The 21,101-nt window shown below is 66.0% G+C and overlaps 2 protein-coding genes across 5 annotated transcripts; one reads left to right on the plus strand and one right to left on the minus strand.

Moving 5' to 3' along the window:
* Positions 1-6,691: 6,691 nt before the first annotated feature.
* TRPM5 (transient receptor potential cation channel subfamily M member 5) lies at positions 6,692-21,029 on the plus strand. Of its 3 annotated transcripts, none has more exons than XM_034644708.1 (20): positions 6,692-7,220; positions 8,302-8,366; positions 8,527-8,718; positions 9,078-9,180; positions 11,650-11,768; positions 12,121-12,651; positions 12,722-12,845; positions 13,148-13,293; positions 13,625-13,737; positions 13,950-14,039; positions 14,137-14,395; positions 14,507-14,625; positions 14,814-14,946; positions 15,047-15,221; positions 18,033-18,186; positions 18,554-18,735; positions 19,091-19,223; positions 19,778-19,850; positions 20,189-20,243; positions 20,595-21,029. In XM_034644708.1, the coding sequence occupies exons 1-20, from the start codon at positions 7,010-7,012 to the stop codon at positions 20,702-20,704; spliced, it is 3,087 nt and encodes a 1,028-aa protein (XP_034500599.1). In that variant the 5' UTR covers positions 6,692-7,009; the 3' UTR covers positions 20,705-21,029. The 3 variants fall into 3 exon arrangements, with proteins under 3 accessions (XP_034500599.1, XP_034500597.1, XP_034500598.1); XM_034644706.1 differs by having other exon boundaries at positions 12,121-12,444; positions 12,511-12,651; positions 14,137-14,625; XM_034644707.1 differs by having other exon boundaries at positions 12,121-12,444; positions 12,511-12,651; positions 14,137-14,625; positions 20,598-21,029.
* LOC117796589 (uncharacterized protein SPEM3-like) lies at positions 9,139-12,196 on the minus strand. 2 transcript variants are annotated; one of them, XM_034644710.1, is made up of 3 exons: positions 10,417-12,196; positions 9,852-10,251; positions 9,139-9,751 (listed from the first exon to the last, which is right to left on the minus strand). In XM_034644710.1, exons 1-3 carry the CDS (start codon positions 10,736-10,738, stop codon positions 9,163-9,165), a joined length of 1,311 nt encoding a protein of 436 aa, XP_034500601.1. In that variant the 5' UTR covers positions 10,739-12,196; the 3' UTR covers positions 9,139-9,162. The 2 variants fall into 2 exon arrangements, with proteins under 2 accessions (XP_034500601.1, XP_034500600.1); XM_034644709.1 differs by having other exon boundaries at positions 9,852-12,196.
* Positions 21,030-21,101: the final 72 nt, after the last annotated feature.

The raw sequence follows: 21,101 nt of genomic DNA on the forward strand, positions 1-21,101 counted from the left end.
TGGCCTCCAGCACCCAGACCGTCTGTCAGCCCTGACCCTGCGTGTGGTCTTGGGACGCCATCTGGTGGCCAATGGGCCGGACTGGACACTCCCCAGGGTCCCAGAGGGCAGGGCCTGGATGCTGTCCTCCAGGCCCCCGGGAGCTCAGGGAATGAGGGGTTCCTGGGAGGCAGTCTGGGGAGGGGCCTACAGAAGTGTCATCCAGGCTCTGCTGTCAGGTGTGACCCACCAGTTCCCAGAAGCTGGACTATCCAGGGGCCCATTTTTCAGAGAAACTGAGGCCCTGAGTGGTTCAGGAGCCTGAAGGATACTCTGGGGGTGAGCCCAGGACTCGGGGATTCCCGACAGCACTGCCCCCCACACACACACACCCCGGCACTCTGTCCTGCTCTGCAAGAAGACAGCGCGGCGGCTCACCTGCAGGACCGCGCGCCCCGGGACGTGGAAGACGGCAGTCACGGCGGCTCACCTGCAGGACCGCGCGCCCCGGGACATGGCCGGGCAGCTGGGCCGCACACTCCGGGGTCAGCCCTTCCTGCTGCCTGGAGAGAGAAACTGAGGTATGTCAGGTGTGACACTGACCAGTCTCAGCCCCGGGCCACCCGTAGAGGGCATGACAGCAAGCGAGGTGGCCTGGTAGCCATCCCTACAGGGGGCCACCTGTAGGAATCCAGGGCGGCTGGGCCAGTCGGGCCGGAAAGGCTGGCCCTCATCACCAGGGCTTTGGCCACGGTAAGCCTGTGGGTCTGCCTGTGCCCCGATCAGGTGTCGCCTGTGCTGGTCACGGCATTGGCTGTCCCTGTGCTGGGATGAAGGGCGGGGAGGAGGAGGGGCATGGAGCTGGCTGATGGGCACCCCCTGCGGCGGGCAGCCTCCACTCTGCTCGAAGGCCAGCAGTCGCATGTCAGGGCACCGGGGAGAAGCCAGGCAGGTAGGTGCCTGAGCTGCCAGCCTCCAGGTGGGAACAGGAGGAGGGGGTCCCTCCTCCCAGGTGGGATGGGTAGGTGCTGAGGGAGGGGACGGGCACCGGCCACAGCCCTGACTCTTGTCTCAGTCACCGGGTCTGGAGCCCAGAGAGAATCGTGCCTTCCTGGGGCTGTGGAGGGACGGCCTCCCTGTGGGTGAGGCAGGGCCTTTGGGAAGGGGTGGCCCCTCTGCCCCGGGCCAGGCCAGTGCTTGGGGTGGGTCTGGGCAGGAGGGGTGGCCCCAAGGCCCTGGGTCCTGGACTTCGAGGCAGCGTCTGCCCAAACCGCCTGGAAAGCAGTCGGGGGCTCCAGTCGACATCTGTCCGGGTGGGGGGCTCACCCGCACAGCCCTCTCCCTGCTCTGCGCCCTCTGTGCCTGTCCCAGAGAGACCCTTATGTGGGGGACAGAGGGGCCACCGCCTGCAGAGCTTGGTGTGGGGCTGGTGGGAGCCTTCTCGTTACTGCTCTCTCCCTGCATCTCAAGGAGGGAGAGAAGGGCCCAGAGAGTCTGAGGGGCTTGCCCAAGGTCACACAGCTGGGGCAGGAGCTGGACCGAGACCCCCTGGGGCCTGGCTGCTTGGCTGTGCCCACCCTGGGGCCAATTCCCTGATGGCCTCTGAGAAGGGGTGACCGTTTGTCCCCCAGGTGACAGCCCCAGGACCTTGGCTGCCAGGGCTGGATATTCTGCCTGTTTCCCTGATCAGGGTTTGTGGGATGGGTTCCAACCAGGGGTGACATAAGAGCCCGGCCCCAACTTCCTTGACTCCCCCACACCTCTCCAGGAACAAGGGGGCATTGAAGACCTGGACAGCTGCTCATGCAAATCCCGCCCATTTGCATACCCTTCCCACTGGCCCTATTTGCCTGGCCTCTGGCACCGTGCCGCCCCCAGCGCCCAGCACAACCCCCAAATGCCCCCTCGGGCCCCAGGCTGAAGTGTGGGGTGAGGGGTGGTGGCTGTGGTCCCAGGGATGGCGAATCTGGTGCTCCACAGTCCTGCTCAGGACCACCCGTCCCGTCAGTGAGGACAGAGGCCCAGAGTTGGAGGAAGAACCCCAGCGGCCGCCCATGCTGTCCCCATCAGGCCCCCTCCCCAGCCCTGGCAGCCTGAGGCTTATGGGGTTTGAGCACTTCACTGTTGCCCAGGTCCCAAACCCCACATCCTCCCCCACCCAGCTGTGGGCCTCCTGGTTGCAGGGCGTGTGTCCAGATGTGGCGAGAGGTGGCCCTACCGGGCAGCTGGCACGACAGGTCCCAGGCGGGGGTGAGGGCTGCTCCCAGACAGCAGCCCCACGGTCCCCGTCCTGTCCCCACCCTCCAGTGAGTCACACACTCTCCCCGCCTCGCCACCTATACTGTGGGGGTGGAGGAATGTCCCCCCGAGCCTCGGGATGGGACTTATCTGGAAAAGGGGGTCTTTGCCGGTGTCATTAGTTAAGATGAGGTCAAGGGGGTAGAGGCGGCCCCATCCAGCGGCCGGTGTCCCTGTGAGACGAGGGGTATTTGGACAGAGAGACACAGAAAAGGCCACCACGGAAGGATGGAGGCAGGGGCTGGGGCCCAGGCAAGCCTGGAGCCCCCAGGCGCCCGGAGGGAGCGCCGTCCTGAGACACTTCAGTGTTGGACTTTTGGAACAGGGATCACAGGGCTCTGAGCCACCCGGTCTGTGGGACTTGTTATAGGTGCCCTGGCCCGTGCCTTGTCGCCTCCCACACACACCCAGGCCTTGTCCCCAGACGCCAGCCTCCTATTAAAAGTCAATAATCACCAGCATGGAAAGGCCACATTCAAATCCAGCCCAGGTTCCTGCTCTGGGAGGGGGAAGCCAGGAGGATTTGCATCCCGCCCGCCCGGCCCCCGGGGCTGCCAGCAGAAGCATCTGAGCCCGGAGGCCCAGCCAGGCCTGGATGCAGGGGGGATGGGGGGCTGGCCCCGGCGTGGGGTCTGCGGGGCGGGGGTACCGGCAAGGCTGGCCACTTGGGCTCTGAGGCCCTCTGGGTTGATGGCTGCAGGGGTGTCCCCCCGGCGGCCTCGCACAGGATCCCGTGCCGTGCGTCACCTCCCTGGGCACCCGCTCTCTGAATGATGAGCAGAGGGTCGTGCCTTGCCTCTTCCAGCTTCTGGGGCTCCAGGTGGTCCTGGGCTTGGGAGCTCATGGTGCCAGCCTCTGCCCGCGCGGTCTCGTGGGCTTCTACCGTTTTCTTGAGAGGACACCAGTCACTGGGTTGGGGCACCCCAATGACCCCGTCTTGGGCGATCGCCTTTGCAAAGAGCTTATTCCCACTGAAGGCCCCGTTCACAGGTGCCGGAAGCTGGGACTCGGACGTGTCCTGGGGGACGCAGCGTGGAGGGCCGGGAGGATGCAGGTCCCTGTAGTGCCTGCAGGGCCCCGCCCACCACCCGCCTGTCCCCTCCTGTGTCCTGTGTACACGGGGCCCCTCTCTAACAAACAAAGGGTGGGCTGACCGGGGAGCTGCCAGGGGAAAGGGTTTTCACCGAAGGACGTGTCCGGGGAGCAGAGGGTCAGCGGGGCTGCCGTGTAAGCTGGGAAACTGGCTCAGCCGGAGGGGGTCTGCCCACAGCCTGCAGGGTGACGGGGAGACCGGGCTTCACAGGGTGGGTGTCAAGGGGTCAGGGCTGCTCAGCTGTCCCGGGACCCAGGGCTCCTGGGCTCTGGGGAGACCCCTGTCCTGCAGGATCACTCCCCGCATCTAATTTGCAGAGAACACTGGCTGGAGCCGGGCAGCTGGGAGATGTGGGCTGGTGGGTGGGGGAGAACCTGGGGGGGTCTGCAGCCAGGCAGGCATTTGGGAGCCAACTCCTTGTCACCTGGGCCGGTCGTGGGCCCCCAGCCCACAGTCCCTGGCGAGTGGGGTGGGGCTGACGTGCCCGACCCGGTGGAGAGAGTCCAGGGTGCAGCGCTGGGCACTGAGCCAGGTGGCGGGCCAGGGCTGGGGCAGGAACGTGGTGGGAAGAGCCTGGGGCAGGGTGCCTTCCGCCCTGGGCCTCCTAGCAAAGAGGGGTGGCCTTTCCCTCCCCCACACCCACACGGTCTTCCCCGGGACCCCCTTGGCCCCCTGTACCTGAGCTGCGGGCACTGGCCTGACCTTCTCACCTGCCAGCCCTCCTCCCCACCCAGGCACACCCAGGGTGTCCATCCCCAACCTGGGGCCACCGGGGGTGTGGGGTGGGTGGGCTGCGTGTCTGGAAGCCCATAAGACTTTCTGGGTTTCTAGGACACCCCCTACCAAAGCCTCTGCAGGAGTGGTGACAGGAGTGGCTGGCCCGAGGCTCCCCGGGCGGGGTGAGTAGCAGGATGGGGAGCCAGGTGGAGGGGCCAAGATGAGCCCCCTCCCCGTCTGGGAAGGGGGTGGGGTGTGGGAGGTTCCAGCACCTGAAGCCGGATTACGAAGGGGGGCCTTGTGGACGTCACAGTGGGCTCTAGGTGGGGCTAGCTGCGGCGAGGGCCCCGGGGCAGACTCCTGTTGGTGGCCCCCAGTCTCTCCCAGCACGGCAGCTGGGGAGAAGGGCCTCCCTTGTGAACGTGGCCCCTGGCCCCCAGCAGGGAGGGGGGCAGGGTTCACCTCTCCTGCCCTCAGAGGTCGGCTCTGTCCCTGCAGAGAGGTCCTCATGCGGGAGGCTGGGGGCACCCGTCCTGGAGGCCCCAGGGCTGCTGGGCCCGGCTCAGGGCCCGGCCTGTGCCGGGGTGAGATCGAATTTGGAGGGTCTGGGAAGAAGCGAGGCAAGGTAAGGGGGCTGCCCTCCCTGCCACACTGAGGCCGGGCCCCCACGCCCTGGGGGCCAACCTCCAAGCGCTTCTTGCTCCTCCGAGCCCCCACCTTCTGCCTGAACACGGAGCACCCCGTGCCTGCTCACTCTTGGGGGCCATGCTTATAGCCCCCAGGTTGGCAGAAGCGCAGAGCTGCCTGTGCCCTCTGGCCGCCGTCTCCCATCCCTGCACAGCACATCCGGGACCCCTCCTCTCTGCACCCCCCCACCCCATGGAGAGGGAAGCAAGGCCCAGACAGAAGTCAGGGCTGCCCGGGGCATGGGCAGGTCAAGGCAGGTCCCAGCAGAGCCCTGGCTTCCTACTGCCGCCCTGCCCGTAAAAGGGTGTCCGCCTCTCCCCTCGTGGGGGCAGCCCCCATCCCCCAGGGACCAGCACCCCCCCGCACCCTGAGGCTGCGGCCATCCTGCCCGCAGTTCGTGAAGGTGTCCAGCGACGTGGCCCCCTCCGAGCTCTTCGACCTCCTGCTGGCTGAGTGGCACCTACCTGCCCCCAACCTGGTGGTGTCCCTGGTGGGAGAAGAGCGGCCGTTCGCTGTGAAGTCCTGGCTGCGGGACGTCCTGCGCAAGGGGTTGGTGAAGGCGGCTCAGAGCACAGGTGAGGCCCCCCGGAGCCCCCGAGCGGGGAGCGTCCAAGGCCACTGGCCCGTGTGGCTCCCTCCCTGCAGCAGCCGAGGTCCCCCGGCTCCAGGCCTCCCCCGGCAAACGTGCAGGCGCGCCCCTGGTCCTTGGCGAGAGGCCCCGTGCCTGTCGGTGGGCCCCCGCTGCCCTGTCTGCCTCCAGCAAGGGAGCAATCTGGCTGGACTGTCAGTGGGTTGGAACCAGGTTACTGGGCTCTATGTTCAGGCCGCTGAGCCCGCAGAAAACCCAGTGCAAGGTCGGGGGCTTCTGACCTCCCTTGCCACAGAGGGGATCCTTGGGGCAGCAAAGGAAAAGGCCGACAGACCCCAGGGGGCTGGGGCTTCATAATTTGGAGAAATCCTCCCAGGTGCTGGTCCCCAGCCCAGACAGTGGGGTGGAGCCCTGTGGCCTGCTGTCCAGGGTGGCACCAGGGGCCTGCTCCCAGCTGACGCCCACAGGCAGGAGAGGTGCCGTGGCTCCCATGGGCCTGGGGACCTGGGGACCTGGGCCTGCCAGCTGGAGGGGCAGAACCCGGGGGCTATGGGCACACATGCCACAGGGGCCTGGATCCTGACCAGCGCGCTCCGCGTGGGCCTCGCCCGATACGTCGGACAGGCCGTGAGGGACCACTCACTGGCCAGCACGTCCGCCAGGGCCCGTGTGGTGGCCATCGGCCTCGCCTCGCTGCGCTGCGTCCTGCACCGTCAGCTTCTGGACGATGCCCAGGTAAGCGTCTGTCTTGGAGCACCACGGCCGCTGGGCAAGGTGGACCTAGGAGGCAGGGAGGGGCCCAGGGCCCCCAAGGATCCCCCAGGGTGGGAGGGAGGTCTGCCGAGGAAGCCACCAATGCAGTCTCAAAGGCTGACCACAGCCCCCCATCTGCCGCCCATTGGTCCTTCGGCAAACATCTCCTGAGGCCCTCTGTATTCCAGGCCTGCTGAGGACAGAGTGGCCCTGCCCTGAGGCTCCCAGGCTCTGGGAGTGGGGCAGGCACCCTGCGGTGTTGAGACCCTGAGGGGAATCTGTGGGAGGGGAGCAGGGAGAGGGAAGAGGGAGAGGAGGGAGGAGAGAGGAGGGGTGGGGGAGGTGAAGGGTGAGCAGGGGAGGAGGGGAGGGGGAGGAAGAGGGAGAGGAAAGGGAAGGAGGGGGAGGAGGGGAAGGAGGGGAAAGATGAGGAAAGGAGGGGAAGGAGAGGGTGCAGAAGAGGGTAGGGAGGAGAAAGGAAAGGGGAGAGGAGGGGGGGAGGTGAGGGGGAGGAGGGAGAAGAAAAGGAAGCAGGAGGGAGGAGGGTAGGGGGCAGAGAGAGGAGGAGGGGGAGGAGGGAGAGCCCGGCATGCGACCAGCAGGTGGCAGCATTGCCTAGGGAATAGTGTGGGGAGGGGTCGGCCAGGCTCCCAGCCAGCACAGACCGACCCTCTGCCCTGGCCAGGACCAAGGACCGGAGGGTCACCAGCAAGCCTGGGCAACCCCGGGCGAGCGGCCTCGGCTCCCAGCCCAGGGTCGGCTTGAGGCAGGGCCAGGGAGCGAGGGGAGCTTCCTGAGGCCCTGGTTCTGTCTGGAGGATCCACTCCCCGCCCCGCCTGCTCCTGGGCCCCTGCGCCAGCTGCACAGCCCTCCCTCTGGCTGGCCCCGGCCTCATGCTGTGCGGGGGGGTGGGGGCCCAGGAGCACAGCCCTGTCCACTACCCCACGGACGAGGGCAGCGGCCAGGGCCCCCTCTGCTTGCTGGACAACAACCAGGCCCACTTCATCCTGGTGGAGCCTGGGCCCCCTGGGAAGGGGGATGGGCTGACGGAGCTGAGGCTGAGACTGGAGAAGCACATCTCGGAGCAGAGAACTGGCTACGGGGGTGAGGCCTGCCCTGGGGAGGTCACGGTGGGGGGGTTCCTGGGGGGAAAACCTGAGGGCAGGGGCTGGACCCCCAGGTGGGCTGAAGGCACCGAGCATGCCTGGGAGTGGAGGCCTGGGCTGTCAGGTGGTCTGGGATGGGAAGCTGCCAGCGGGTTGGTGGGGGTGCAGCTAGGGGTGTAGCCCTGCCAGGGAGCGACATTCCCGCCAGATGGCAGAGTAGTTGCGGGTATGTTTACATGGGGGCGCCCCTGGCCAGAGGCTCTTTCTGTGGGCTCAGGGCTTTGGGAAGAACACAGATTTGCAAGTTTTGAGAAGCCTATTTCCCTCTACCAGCCATGAGGTACGCTGCCACCAGAGGGCAGTGTTACCCAAGGAATAGGTGCGCCTGCAGCCGGAGGGGGGTTTGATAGATGGATTTACGAAATACTGATGTGTAACAAAAATTTACACACAAAACATATAACTGCTTATAATATTTATAAGCAATATAAACTATTAACTGAGTGTCCTTTAAAAATGAAAACACAACCATGAGGTGGTACGGCACTCTGGTTGGCGGAAGCCTGGACGGCTCGCACACCATGATCTCTCCTCCAGATTCAATCAGGAGGCACCTGCCGGGAGGCTGGTGGCCCCTGCCTCCCCAGCACCAGCTGGCCTCACATTCCAGAGTCTTGCTTCTGGTTTATGCTTGGGGGACGAAACCGGCCAAGGCCCCCCCTTTACCTCTTTGGTTTGCTCCTGGGGTCCGCCAGTGGTCTGCAGCATGGCTGGATGGGGATAGATGCTGGCACCTAATTGTGGCTGCTGTGGCCAGGGACTGAACGCTGGATTTCACCAACGTTCCTTTCTGTTGAAAAGGCCATGAGCAGCCGTAGTGGTCTCCAGGTGAAGGGGCAGGTACATGCCATATGCAGCCTGGAGCCCACTCTTCACTAGAAACAGCCTCTGGGCCTGCATTTGCCCAGAAAATGGGGGGGGGCTGATGGTCTGAGGCCTGGGTGGCCCCCGCACAGGGAGGGTGCCAGGCCCTCCACTTACCTGGACCAGGGCAGACCTCACGGGTGCTCTGTCCACAGGCACCAGCAGCATCGAGATCCCCGTCCTCTGTCTGCTGGTCAATGGTGACCCCAGCACCCTGGAGGTAGGGCAGGGGAGGGAGGCGGGGCCTGGCGGGAGACCCCCAGCCGGCCGTGGCTGCCTGCAGGGCCCTCCCTGGCCTGGGACAGGGCACCTCTGGCACGTGGGCTCAGTACGGCGCCCAAGCTGACATGGGGCCCACTCTCCCCACCGTGACACCTCAGAGGATTTCCAGGGCCGTGGAGCATGCTGCCCCGTGGCTGATTCTGGCAGGCTCAGGGGGCATCGCGGACGTGCTGGCAGCCCTGGTGAACCAGCCCCACCTCCTGGTGCCCCAGGTGGCCGAGAAGCAGTTTAAAGAGAAGTTTCCGGGTGAACATTTCTGCTGGGAGGACATCGTACACTGGACTGAGCTGGTAGGAGCCTCCCGGGTACTCCTCCCTGTCCCATCCCCTTCTCCTGGGCAGGGCTGACCCTGGGACAAACTCCTCCTGGGCGCCTTGTGCCCCCGGCCCAGGCAGAAGGGCCCAGCCTCCTCCCTCTCCCCACGAAGCCTCCATGCTGGCTCTGCCTCAGGCCCTCGGAGCAAGGGACTTCGGAGTGAGACCCCTGGGCTGGGGGTGGTGCTGCCCCGATGCCCCGGGCAGCCGGCTGGCCTGCTCTCTAGGACCCACCTCACACGCCGAGCACCTGGCATGTGCCTCCATCCATGCTTGGCCTGTGGCCTGCCCCCTGCTCCCAGGGCCACCTCAGGGCCTTTGTCCTGGTGTCCCAGCTGCAGAACATCACCTCCCATCCGCACCTGCTCACTGTGCACGACTTCGAGCAAGAGGGCTCTGAGGAGCTGGACACCGTCATCCTTAAGGCGCTGGTGAAAGGTGAGAGCCCCGGCTGGAAGTGGGGAGGCCAGCCACTGCTCCCTGTGGCCCCGGCTCTGTGGCCGGCACGGGGCTGCTTCCCACACCCTGTCCCATCATGGCTCTCACCTTGCAGGGGCTTGGGTGTGGGGCAGGCCACTGCCCAGGTGGGATGTCGGCCTGGGACGGCGTCCTGCTGTGTGTGTGTGTGTGTGCATGAGTGCGTGTGCCTGCGTCCGTGGGAGCACGTGTGTACCTGTGTGCACCTGTGTGTGCATGAGTGTGTGTGCCTGCATCCGTGGGAGCACGTGTGTGTGCATGAGTGTGTGTGCCTGCGTCCATGGGAGCACGTATGTACCTGGGTGCACCTGTGTGTGCATGAGTGTGTGTGCCTGCGTCAGTGGGAGCACGTGTGCGTGTACCTGTGTGCACATGTGTGTGCATGAGTGTGTGCCTGCGTCCGTGGGAGCACATGTGTACCTGTGTGCATGAGTGCGTGTACCTGCGTCGGTGGGAGCACGTGTGTGCACCTGTGTGTGCATGAGTGCATGTGCCTGCGTCCATGGGAGCACGTGTGTGTACCTGTGTGCACCTGTGTGCATGAGTGTGTGTGCCCGCGTCGGTGGGAGCACGTGTATGCACCTGTGTGTGCATGAGTGCGTGTGCTTGTGTCTGTGGGATCACGTGTGTACCTGTGTGCACCTGTGTGTGCATGAGTGTGTGTGCCTGCATCGGTGGGAGCACGTGTGTGTACCTGTGTGTGCATGAGTGCGTGTGCCTGCGTCCATGGGAGCACGTGTGTGTACCTGTGTGCACCTGTGTGTGCATGAGTGTGTGTGCCCGCGTCGGTGGGAGCACGTGTGTGCACCTGTGTGTGCATGAGTGTGTGTGCCTGCGTCAGTGGGAGCACGTGTGTGTACCTGTTTGTACCTGTGTGTGCATGAGTGCGTGTGCCTGCGTCCGTGGGAGCACATGTGTACCTGTGCACACCTGTGTGTGCATGAGTGCGTGTGCCTGCGTCGGTGGGAGCACGTGTGTGTACCTGCGTGTGCATGAGTGCGTGTGCCTGCGTCGGTGGGAGCACGTGTGTACCTGTGTTGCACCTGCGTGTGCATGAGTGCATGTGCCCGCATCGGTGGGAGCACGTGTGTGTACCTGTGTGTGCATGAGTGCGTGTGCCTGCGTCGGTGGGAGCACGTGTGTGTACCTGCGTGTGCATGAGTGCGTGTGCCTGCGTCGGTGGGAGCACGTGTGTACCTGTGTGCATGAGTGCATGTGCCTGCGTCGGTGGGATCACGTGTGTGTACCTATGTGCACCTGCGTGTGCATGAGTGCATGTGCCTGCATCGGTGGGAGCACGTGTGTGTACCTGTGTGCACCTGTGTGTGCATGAGTGCGTGTACCCGCGTCTGTGGGAGCACATGTGCGTGTACCTGCATGCATGTGTGTGCATGAATGCGTGTGCCTGCGTCCATGGGAGCACGTGTGTGTACCTGTGTGCACCTGTGCGTGCATGAGTGTGTGTGCCTGCGTCGGTGGGAGCACGTGTGCAGGCACCTGTGTGTGTGTGTGCGTGCATGCGTGCGTGTGTGGTCCAGCTCCCATGTTTCCATCAGCACATGTAACAATACTGGAATTACACAGAGGTGACATGCAGATCCGTAAAGGGTCCTGTGTTTGGCAGGTTTGATGTCTGCTGTGTTTTACTGTAATTTAAGAAACTGTTTAAAGTGTCCAATCCAGGGGCTTTTAGTCCATTTGCAAGTTGTCAACCATCCTCATGGTCTAATTCCGGAACATCTTCACTGCCCCCGAAGCGGGCTGGCAGCCGTCAGGCATGCCCTGTTTCCCTGGGCCCTGGTGCCCACCGGCGTGCAGTCTGCCTGGACGGATGTGCCCGTTCGGGGCCCTTCTTCTCAGGGGGCTACGGAGTGCGGCCTGCAGCTCCCGTCTCTGAGCCCAGTGTGTCTGAGGCTTGCCCAGACCGCAGCACATGCACGTGCCTCATTGCTCTTAAGGCTGAGGGATCCTCCATGGGGCACAAGGACCACCTTGTGTCTCTCTGTGCCTCAATCGACGACCCTGGGCTGTCCTACTGTCTGGCTGTCACTTGATATGCTTTTCATACTGGAGACCAGCCGTGCCAAGGGACTGACCTCGGGGAAGCCACAGACCCAGGCCCAGAGGGGCAGTTTGGGGCTGGGATGCCCTGGAGGGAGGGGACGCTCCTCCAGACAGGCCGTCTGCTCCCTCCCGCTCTGCTCACCCCGGCTCATTCCGGTCCCGGGGGCCGGTGTTTCTGCCAGGGCTCCCAGGACCGGCTCCTGGGAGTCTTACAACATTGGGAGCCTCTCACCATTATCAAGAGGGTGTGAAGCAGGCCGCGGTTCCTGGGCTGTGTATCCAGAAGACCATCGCGGGGGGCCCTGTGCCCACTGGCTCTGTGGACCCCGGGGTTCGCCCCTCACCTCCTGCCCACTCTGCCTGCAGCCTGCAAGAGCCACAGCCAGGAAGCACAGGACTACCTGGACGAGCTCAAGCTGGCCGTGGCCTGGGACCGCGTGGACATCGCCAGAAGCGAGATCTTCAATGGGGACGTGGAGTGGAAGGTGCCCACCCACCGGCCAGCTGATGCCTCCTGAGCCTCGTTTCTGGCCGACACAGGGCGAGGACCGTGTCGAGGGCCTGGGACAGAGGGTGTTCCCAGGCCCAGCGGCGGGCCCCTTCCTGCCCACCGTGGCCGAGGGGGGCGGGGAGGCCAGGGAACCTGCTGGGAGCTCCCCACGTGCGGCCCCCAGGGAGGACGGGTCTGCCCGATGCCCAGGGACTCAAGGCCCCCGGTGGTCCAGAGCCAGGTCGGAGGGTCAGGATGGGGCGCAGGAGCCGGGGAGCTCCCGGTGCCCTGGCTCGCACTCACTCTGCCCGTCTCCCCCACCTGGGCGTGCCCCGTGGCGGCCCCAGTCCTGCGACCTGGAGGAGGTGATGATGGACGCGCTGGTGAGTGACAAGCCCGAGTTTGTGCGGCTCTTTGTGGACAACGGCGCCGACGTGGGGGACTTCCTGACCTACGGGCGGCTGCAGCGGCTCTACCGCTCCGCGCCCCCCAAGAGCCTGCTGTTCGACCTGCTGCAGCGCAAGCACGAGGAGGGACGGCTGACGCTGGCCGGCCTGGGCGCCCAGCAGGCCCGGGAGCCGCCCGTGGGCCTGCCCGCCTTCTCCCTGCACGAGGTCTCCCGCCTGCTCAAGGACTTCCTGCACGACGCCTGCCGTGGGCTCTACCAGGAGGTGAGTGGCCGGCGGCTGGGAGGGGCTGGGCCTGGCCGCCAGGAGGCTGACGGCCCTGTCCTCCAGGAACGGGCCCCGGCCAGGCGGCCCGAGGGCAGGAAGTGGCTGCTGGATCTGAGCCGCAAGAGCGAGAACCCCTGGCGGGACCTGTTCCTCTGGGCCGTGCTGCAGAACCGCCATGAGATGGCCACCTACTTCTGGGCCATGGTGCGCGGGCCCCGACTCCCGCGGGCGGGCGGGGCGGGGGAGGCCGGCCTCCTCACACCCTGCCTCCTAGGGCCAGGAGGGGGTGGCCGCTGCTCTGGCCGCCTGCAAGATCGTCAGAGAGATGGCGCACCTGCAGACGGGGGCGGAAGTGCGCCGCACCGCGAGCGAGGCCAAGTATGAGCAGCTGGCCCTGGGTGAGCTCCGGCTGGCGGTCAGCCGACGCACACAGTGGGGCCGGGGTCACCTCAGAGGCTCCTCCTGGGGGGGAGGTAGACCCTAACATTCTAACAGAGGGACAGATGGGTCCTTGGGCGCACATGGGGTCTTAGTGCCGGTCAGTCGGGGCATGTGGGGTGACGACAGGGGAGGGAGGGGCAGGGCAGGGCAGGTGAGGATGGTCAGTGTCCCTACGGGGAGCTGGGCGCGGCTCAGGGCATAGGCGGGAGGAGGGTGGGGGCCCGGCGGCGCGGGTGCCAGCGGCCGGTGTCGCGGGCAGGCCTCTTCTCCGAGTGCTACAGCAACAGCGAGGACCGCGCGTTCGCCCTGCTGGTGCGCAGGAACCGCTCCTGGAGCAGAACCACCTGCCTGCACCTGGCCACCGAGGCCGACGCCAAGGCCTTCTTCGCCCACGACGGGGTGCAGGTGACCATCTGGCTTCCCCCACCTCCGCCCTCCAAGTCCTGGTCACGCCGGGCAGGGGGCACGGGAGGGACACTCGGCTCCTGGAAGCGGCTGCCTGGCTTTCTTCTCGCTGTCCCCGGCCAGCCCTTTGTCCGCCTCGGGTCTCAGCAGAGGGGCCGCCTCCTAGGCTCGGCCCTCCTGTACCCCAAACCCGGCCTCCTCCTGTGAAGGGTCTTCCCCGCGGGGATGCAGGGTGAGGCTTCAGCTGAGCCCGAGAGAGGACACCTGGTGCCGGGCACAGTGTGAGCAAAGGTGTGGGGGTGGGAGGCCAGCGGCGGTGCCTTTATTTCAGGCTTTCCTGACCAAGATCTGGTGGGGGGACATGGCGTCGGGCACGCCCATCCTGCGGCTGCTGTGTGCCTTCCTCTGCCCGGCCCTCATCTACACCAACCTCATCACCTTCAGGTGCGCCGGGTGCAGGCGCTGCCAGCTTGCCAGCCGCGGGGGGCCCTGGGCTCCGCGGGTGCTGCCGGTGGCGCGTCCCCACAGCCCCCCACGTGCAGCACCTGTGTGGGCCCCGCTGTGCGCAGACCCTCCCCACATCCCTCAGCGCGCTCAGCGCTTCCTTTGCTGGCTGGTGCCCTGCACACGGGGCCTGAGGTCCCCTGTGCTTGCAGTGAGGCCGCACCAAGGACGGGCCCCGAGGGCCTGCAGGAGCTGGACAGCCTGGACACGGAGAAAAGCCTGCTCTGCAGCCCGGGCAGCGGGTGAGGGCCGGGGGGCGGGCTGGCCGGGGGGCGGCACTCACTCCGCGGGGCACCAGGCCGCCGCCTCACCGCCAACTGCGGTCTCCTTGTGCTGCAGGCCGGACGAGCGGGCCGAGGCAGCGAGGGCTCGGGGCGCCCGGGGGCCGCACGCCGTCTTCCTGCTCACGCGCTGGCGCATGTTCTGGGGCGCGCCCGTGACCGTGTTCCTGGGGAACGTGCTCATGTACTTTGCGTTCCTCTTCCTGTTCACCTACGTCCTGCTGGTGGACTTCAGGCCACCTCCTCAGGGGCCGTCTGCGGCTGAGGCCGCCCTCTACTTCTGGGTCTTCACGCTGGTGCTGGAAGAGATCCGGCAGGTCAGCGGTGGACTGAGCCCGCTGAGCCCGGACCCCCTGGACCCCAGCCTGGGGTGGGCGGGGCTGTCTCCAGTGAGCTGTCTGTCAGTGGACGGTCTGCCCCTCTGCCAGGGCTTCTTCAGGGACAAGGACACGCAGCTGGTGAAGAAGTTCGTGCTCTACGTGGAGGATAACTGGAACAAGTGTGACATGACGGCCATCTTCCTGTTCGTTGTCGGAGTCACCTGCAGGTCTGTGGGGCCCGGAGGCCTGACGGGGGCCCCTCGGTCGGGCCGGTGGGCAGGGCCGCCTGCGGGACGAAGCCATGAAAGGCCTCAGAAATCCCGGCTTCTCTCTGGCACCCGCGCTGTGTGTCTGCAGGAAGCTCCTTCCCCTCTCTGGGCACGAGCAGCCCATCCAACCCAGCGCCCTCCCCCAGGATGGTGCCCTCCGTGTTTGAGGCGGGCCGCACAGTCCTTGCCGTGGACTTCATGGTGTTTGCGCTCCGACTCATCCACATCTTCGCCATCCACAAGCAGCTGGGCCCCAAGATCATCATCGTGGAGCGCATGGTGAGCCCCGGCCGCAGCTGGGCCTGCCCTGGCCCCCGGCGGGGTGAGATAGAGCCCCAAGCCGGGCGACCACTCACGCTCTCTGCTCTTCCCCCTGCAGATGAAGGACGTCTTTTTCTTCCTCTTCTTCCTGAGCGTGTGGCTTGTGGCCTACGGCGTGACCACGCAGGCACTGCTGCACCCCCACGACGGGCGCCTGGAGTGGGTCTTCCGCCGCGTGCTCTACCGGCCCTACCTGCAGATCTTCGGGCAAATCCCTCTGGACGAGATCGATGGTTAGCACACAGCCGGGGGGGGGGCGCGGAAGCAGGACACCCCACCACAGAGTGCGGCCAGGTGGGGTCCGGTCTACAAAGTCTCCTTTTACAACCCTTTCAGGGCCACGTGAGGCCCCAGCCAGGAGCCAGCTGAGATGCGGCCGGCCCCCAGGCCCCACAGCCCAGGGGCAGCTCCAGGCTGATTTTTGTTGGTCACAGGGACCCGAGACTCTGGGCACCAGGCTAGGAACAAGCAAGAGGAGGCCGCAGAGCAGGCCGGGGCCAGCCTCTGCCCTAGATGGGCTCCACCACAACAGGCACTGCAGGCTCAGGCAGGGGCCGTCCCAGTCCATCCCTAACCGACCCATGTACCGATGCCTTTGCCCTCCTGGGCGGCCCTGCTGGACAGCGGGCCTCCCTGTCCCCCACCATCTGCCAGAGGCTCCACACCAGGCTCTGGGCCCGCCTGCTGGCAAGGCCCCTCGGCCGTGGGGCCGTTCCTGACAGCGCCCTTGCTGCTTCCGGGGACACACCGCAGTGTGTGCGCCTTACCTACTGTCAAATGTGTGTAGCCTGTCAGGGGCCGTAGCTGTCTCCAGCCGGCCCTTGTGTGGGCTGAGGTCTGGTGGGGGTTCCAAGAATTTCCAAGGACAGTGGGTACAGTGCAGGAGGCAGAGCCATTTCACTGTGGGGGGGCTGGGTGGTGACAGGTGCAGGGGAGCCCTGGGGTGGGGGACAGGGACACCTGTGCAGGCCCTGGAGATGGCTGGGATTCGGTGAGGAGGAGAGGGAACCAGCCCCTAAGGGAAAGTGTGCCAGTGCCAGGGGCCCGTGTGCAGGACCGGGGCCACCTGGGGCCCAGGACAGTCAGGAGTGTCCTAGGTCTAAGGCCCAACCCCGACCACCGACGTCAGTAAGGCGGGGTCAGCATGCCAGCCACACACGTGAGGCTTTGTCAGTGGGGTGAGAGCAAGAGTGATGAGAACACAGGCTGCCAGGATGGGACGGGCTCCACCACCATGGAAGTCAGCTCACTGGGGTGCTCTGCAGGCACATTTTCTCGGCCTGTTTGTGTGCCCTGCCCCCCATGACTCCTCGGCGTTTGCCCACCCATACTGTTTCAGGCTCTTAGTTTCAGCAGACCCTGCCTCCCTCCCCATATGGCCCCTGGCCGCCCTGTCCTGTAGTGCCCTCGGGAGGTGGGGAGTGCCGGGTCACTCAGAGGGCCACATCTTGGGCTGGCCAGCCCCAGCCACACGCTGGAGAAGGGGGGATAGTCGTGTGTGGTGGGGTCACGGCCCCTGCTCCCCAGAAGCCCAGGGCTACCCAAGGGCAGATGGAGTGCAGGCCTCCCCGAGGGGGTCCCAGCCCCCGGGCTGCCTCAGGTGGGCCGATGCTGGAGTACCAAGCCCACCACCAGGGCCAGGCCTGGGCCGGCCCTTCCCCTCCTGGGGCTGGGCTTCCTGTCCGCTCAGGCCTCTGGGTAACCCCACCACAGGGGGCAGGACTGGGCTGAGTCACTAACATGCAGCCTGTGGGCCTGGGGCCCAGAGGGCCACGCTGTGCGCCCCGTCCCTGCACGCCAGGCGGGAAGCTCTGGGGCTGACTTCAGTCTGGCTTCAGCCCCAGGGACAATTTAATTTCCAGCCTGGCCTGGTGGCACCTTTGAGAGTCATGGAGGTCTCACTGCTCTGGAGCCTGGGCGCCGGGGGGAGAGAGGAGGGTCATGAATCAGCCCTGAGCAGACCCACGGGCCAGGGCGGGGAGGCCGCTGCTCACCCACAACCTTCCGCACACTCAGCCGCTCACCGTGGGCAGCCTGGCACAAAAACTCACTCGGGAAATTAGGAGAGGGGCTCCCTCAAAGAGGGAGACATGGACACGTGAAAACAGGCCCTACCGGCCTGACACGCGTGCACAGCGTGGGGACACAGGTACACACACTTAGAGACCAAGGCCACCAGTGTCACCTGGACCCACAGCAGAGACCCAGAGAGGCAGCTGTGGAAACAGTCCAGTGCGCAGGCATGGGCAGCATCCACACGGGAACGCGGGTGCACGCACATACGCGACCTGTGCAGGTGGGCAGATGTGGCCACGAGCCCCCTCCTGAGGAAGATGTGGCAAGCACCCAGGGCAGCCGTGGTCTGTGCACTCATGCTCTGCTCCTTCCTCCCACGCCTCCTATCCCATGAGCGTGGGGTGCTGGCTGGGGAGGGGCCGGAGCTGTGATCCTCGGGCCTCCCAGGGCGCAGAGCTCAGCCTGCTCCCAGATTGCGTACTCATCCCCACTGCCCGGAGAATGTTCTGTGAGCTGGCATGGCCCAGAGATGCTCTGTGTCTACGGTGACTGTAGTTCAGGGTCAAGGGCGGTGTGGCCAGATGAGGTTTGAAAATGGTGCAGATTTGCCTCCCCTCACTGGGCGCCACGTGACAGGCCTTAGTGTTATAAAGGCCCTGACAGAGTCACCCCTCGCCTAGACCAGCTCTCTCCAAACCAGCTTTGAGCACAGACTTTGGTGGTGGGGAGTCTTCTGTGCCCCATCCTCCAAATGGCCAGAACCCAGGGCCCTGGCTGTGAGTGCAGGCGGGAGGAGGTGGGAAGTGGGACCAGTGCCCCCAGGCTGACCGTCCCCCTGGTTTGCTGGGACTGTGGTGCCCTAACACAGGAACTTTCAGGGCTAAGCCAGGTAATCCCCAACCAACCAGGGTAGTTGGGCCACCTGGCCAGTGCCCTCCATCCCTGGGTGGCCTCAACCTGAGGACGAGGCTCTCAAGACTGGAGGGTGTCGGTCCGAGGCAGCCCCCACCGTGCCACTTGTGTTTCAGAAGCCCGTGTGAACTGCTCCCTGCACCCCCTGCTGCAGGAGGACTCCCCCTCCTGCCCTAACCTCTACGCCAACTGGCTGGTCATCCTCCTGCTGGTCACCTTCCTGCTGGTCACCAACGTACTGCTCATGAACCTGCTGATCGCCATGTTCAGGTGGCCGCACTCCCTCCACGTGCAGGGCCCCAGGGGCACCAGTGCCCAGCCCTCCAGGCATGGGGCTGCAGGGGCCGCTGCACCCCCCGAGGGGCTGGGGCCTGGACCGTGGGCCGAAGGAGGGCAGGGCCTCGACGAGGGTGCGGTCAATGACGGGCGTGGGGATAGGCAGCTCCCAGAACAGGTTTGCACCGGGCAGCCTGGGCTTGTCCAGGGGAGCAGAGGGCACGGGGAGACCCCACGTGAGCGGAGACAATCGCAGGAGAGGGGGCTCTGGGAGTGGGGGGGGGGGGGGGGGGGGGGGGGGGGGGGGGGGGGGGGGGGGGGGGGCCATGTGTGCTCCGCCGCCCACACGCCGGCCCCACAGCTACACGTTCCAGGTGGTGCAAGGCAACGCCGACATGTTCTGGAAGTTTCAGCGGTACCACCTCATCGTGGAGTACCATGAGCGCCCCGCCCTGGCGCCACCCTTCATCCTGCTCAGCCACCTGAGCCTGGCGCTCAAGAGGGTTTTCTGGAAGGGGGCCGAGCAGAAGCGGGTGCACCTGGGTGAGCCCGCGGGGCTGGATGCGGGCTGGCAGCCCCAGACCACACGGAGGGGGACGGGCGACGTGCCGGGCGGGCAGGCACGCAGAAGCCTGGATCCCCCCCCAGCCCCCCACCAAGGACTCCGGGTCGGGCGCTGTCCAGGCCCTGAGCAGCCGGCACAGGCTGAGCCCGTCGCCTTTCTCCCCCTCACACCCCGGGCCCGTCTGCAGCGATGCGGAGGGCGGGGGGTAGGCCCCGTGGGGGCCGGGGCTTCTGTGGCCAGGTGCCCCACGGGGATTGGCCTGCCCCACCCCCCCCTCCCGGCACCAAGGCCCGCCTGGCTCCAGCCAAGCCCGTGGCGGCCTGGTCTTCCCAGAGAGAGACTTGCCGGAGCCCCTGGACCAGAAGATGGTCACCTGGGAGGCGGTTCAGAAGGAGAACTACCTGAGTAGGCTGGAAAAGCAGAGGAAGGACAGCCAGGAGGAGGTGCTGCGAAAAACCGCCCACAGGTGCGCAGGGGCTGTGCGGGGGCCCCGGAGCCCCCCGGCCTGGAGACCAGGGCTTTGTCCCCCGTGGGCCGCCAAGAGGGGCTGGCAGAGCTGGCAAAGGGCCTGCGGAGGGAAGGCCGGAGCCTCAGCGGGGCGCCATGTGAGATCCCCTCCGGGACCTCTGTCACCATCACTGCCGGGCGGCGGACTGCCTTAAAGTCGGGTGTGGCCCCCGCCTGCCAGTCACAGTTCTGAGCTGGGGAGGCTGAAGCTGAGAGGGGCAGAGGGACCGATACAGGTGGTGTCCTCTTTGCTCTGGGTCCCCCCAAAATGGTCCATCCCAGTGGTCCCTTCAGGCCCACGGCTCCTGTCTGCCCTCGTCCCCCGCTCTTGCTGGCAGTCACTCCGCCCCATCAAGCTCCCACGGAGGACAAGGGCTCTGTACTCAGATCTGGGGATGATGGGAAAGGGAAGACACCCCACACCTCCCCAAAGGGCCTGGGTGGCTGGGGACAGGGGAGGACGGGGAGGCTGCCCGGACGCAAGCACGCCGTGCCCACCGGTTTCCGCTGCAGGGTGGACTCTGTAGCCCAGCACCTCGGGGGGCTGAGAGAGCAAGAAAAGCGCATCAAGCGTTTGGAGTCGCAGGTAGGCAGGTGGACCATGTGCTCTTCTGACGGGGGCCCTCATCCAGCCCTGCGCCCCAACATCCAAGCTCATGGGCCCACACGCAGGCCTGGGCTCAGCAGGCAGGCTGGGCAGGGTGAGGCCCTGGGGGGCGGAGTACCTGTACCTGCCCCCACAAGTGACATCACGGACAGCATGCTCTCCCTGGAGGGGGTCCTGCCCTCCAGACCCCCTCACCATCCACTCTCCACACCTGGAACCTCGCCCTCATGCCCACTCCCTCAGCACAGCCCCCGGAGGTGAGGGTCACGGGGTGGCAGGGACCCTGGGGCTTCCCTGGACGCCTCTCCCTCCTCCAGATCAACTACTGCGCGGTGCTCCTGTCCTCCATGGCCCAGAGCAGCTCCTCCTGCAGTAAGTGTGTGTCCAGGGAAGACAGAGCTGAGGGAGGGGCACAGGCTGGCCTGGGGACACGCGGAGGACTGTTGCACCGTGCCCTGTCATCTGCCTTCCTGGCCTGGGAGGGGACTGGCCCAGGCCTCCGATGGCCCTTGGCTGGCAATGGTCTTTAGGGTGGGGCAGGCGCCCTCTGCGGACGCCCTCCACCTCAGCCAGGCTGAGAGCGGGCCGCTCGTTTAGCCCTCCTAAACACCATCCCCGGCCCCTTCCGGCCGGGGCTGCCACGTCCCATGCTTGTGCGCCCCTCTCCCTCCCCTGGGCCGGCCCCACCGGACCCCCCGCAGCTGAGGGGTCTCCCTTCCGCAGCAGACTCCCAGACCTTGAAAGGCGGACGCGAGCAAGCCTCTGCTCGCCACCGAAGCGACGCAGACAGCAGTGAGCGCCTGGAGGCTGGCCGGCTGCTCTCAGACACCTGAGCCACGTGGACTGTCCGCATGTGGGGCCCACCTCCCAGCGTCCCGATCACGATGGACAGGCAGGGACACGGCTCTTAGCTGGCCATCCCAGCCCCGCAGACACACCAAGCTTCCCCCACCTCTGGTGGCGCCCTCAGTGGGCTGTGACTCTAGTGGCCTTGCCCTGCCTGGTGCCTTCCCCAGGACCTCTCTCCACGAGGAAGCACAGTGGTGTACGGCGGGCCCTCTCCAGACGGGTGGGGGCCCATGGGTGCCCATCCACAACTGCCCAGCCTGGGCCAAAGCACCTCGTCTGGTGGGCAACAGTTTGGGGCCCCTACCTGTCTCCTACCCAACCTGTGTCACCTGTTAAAACTCATTTTGTGGAAACATGAGCGGCTAGAACTTCTGCTCTTTA

The sequence above is a fragment of the Ailuropoda melanoleuca genome, chromosome 16 (genome assembly GCF_002007445.2).
Source record: "Ailuropoda melanoleuca isolate Jingjing chromosome 16, ASM200744v2, whole genome shotgun sequence".
Lineage (NCBI taxonomy): Eukaryota > Metazoa > Chordata > Mammalia > Carnivora > Ursidae > Ailuropoda > Ailuropoda melanoleuca.

Bases quoted from the DNA above. Each gene is read 5' to 3' on its own strand.
- LOC117796589 (XM_034644709.1), bottom strand. From the start codon at position 10,738: ATGCACGCACACACACACACAGGTGCCTGCACACGTGCTCCCACCGAC. The intron at 9,752-9,851 runs GTACACACGTGA...TCATGCACACAG, and splicing joins GCACACACAGGTGCACACAG to GTGCACACAGGTACACACAC.
- TRPM5 (XM_034644706.1), top strand. From the start codon at position 7,010: ATGCTGTGCGGGGGGGTGGGGGCCCAGGAGCACAGCCCTGTCCACTAC. The intron at 11,769-12,120 runs GTGCCCACCCAC...TGGCGGCCCCAG, and splicing joins ATGGGGACGTGGAGTGGAAG to TCCTGCGACCTGGAGGAGGT. The intron at 14,626-14,813 runs GTCTGTGGGGCC...GCCCTCCCCCAG, and splicing joins GTTGTCGGAGTCACCTGCAG to GATGGTGCCCTCCGTGTTTG.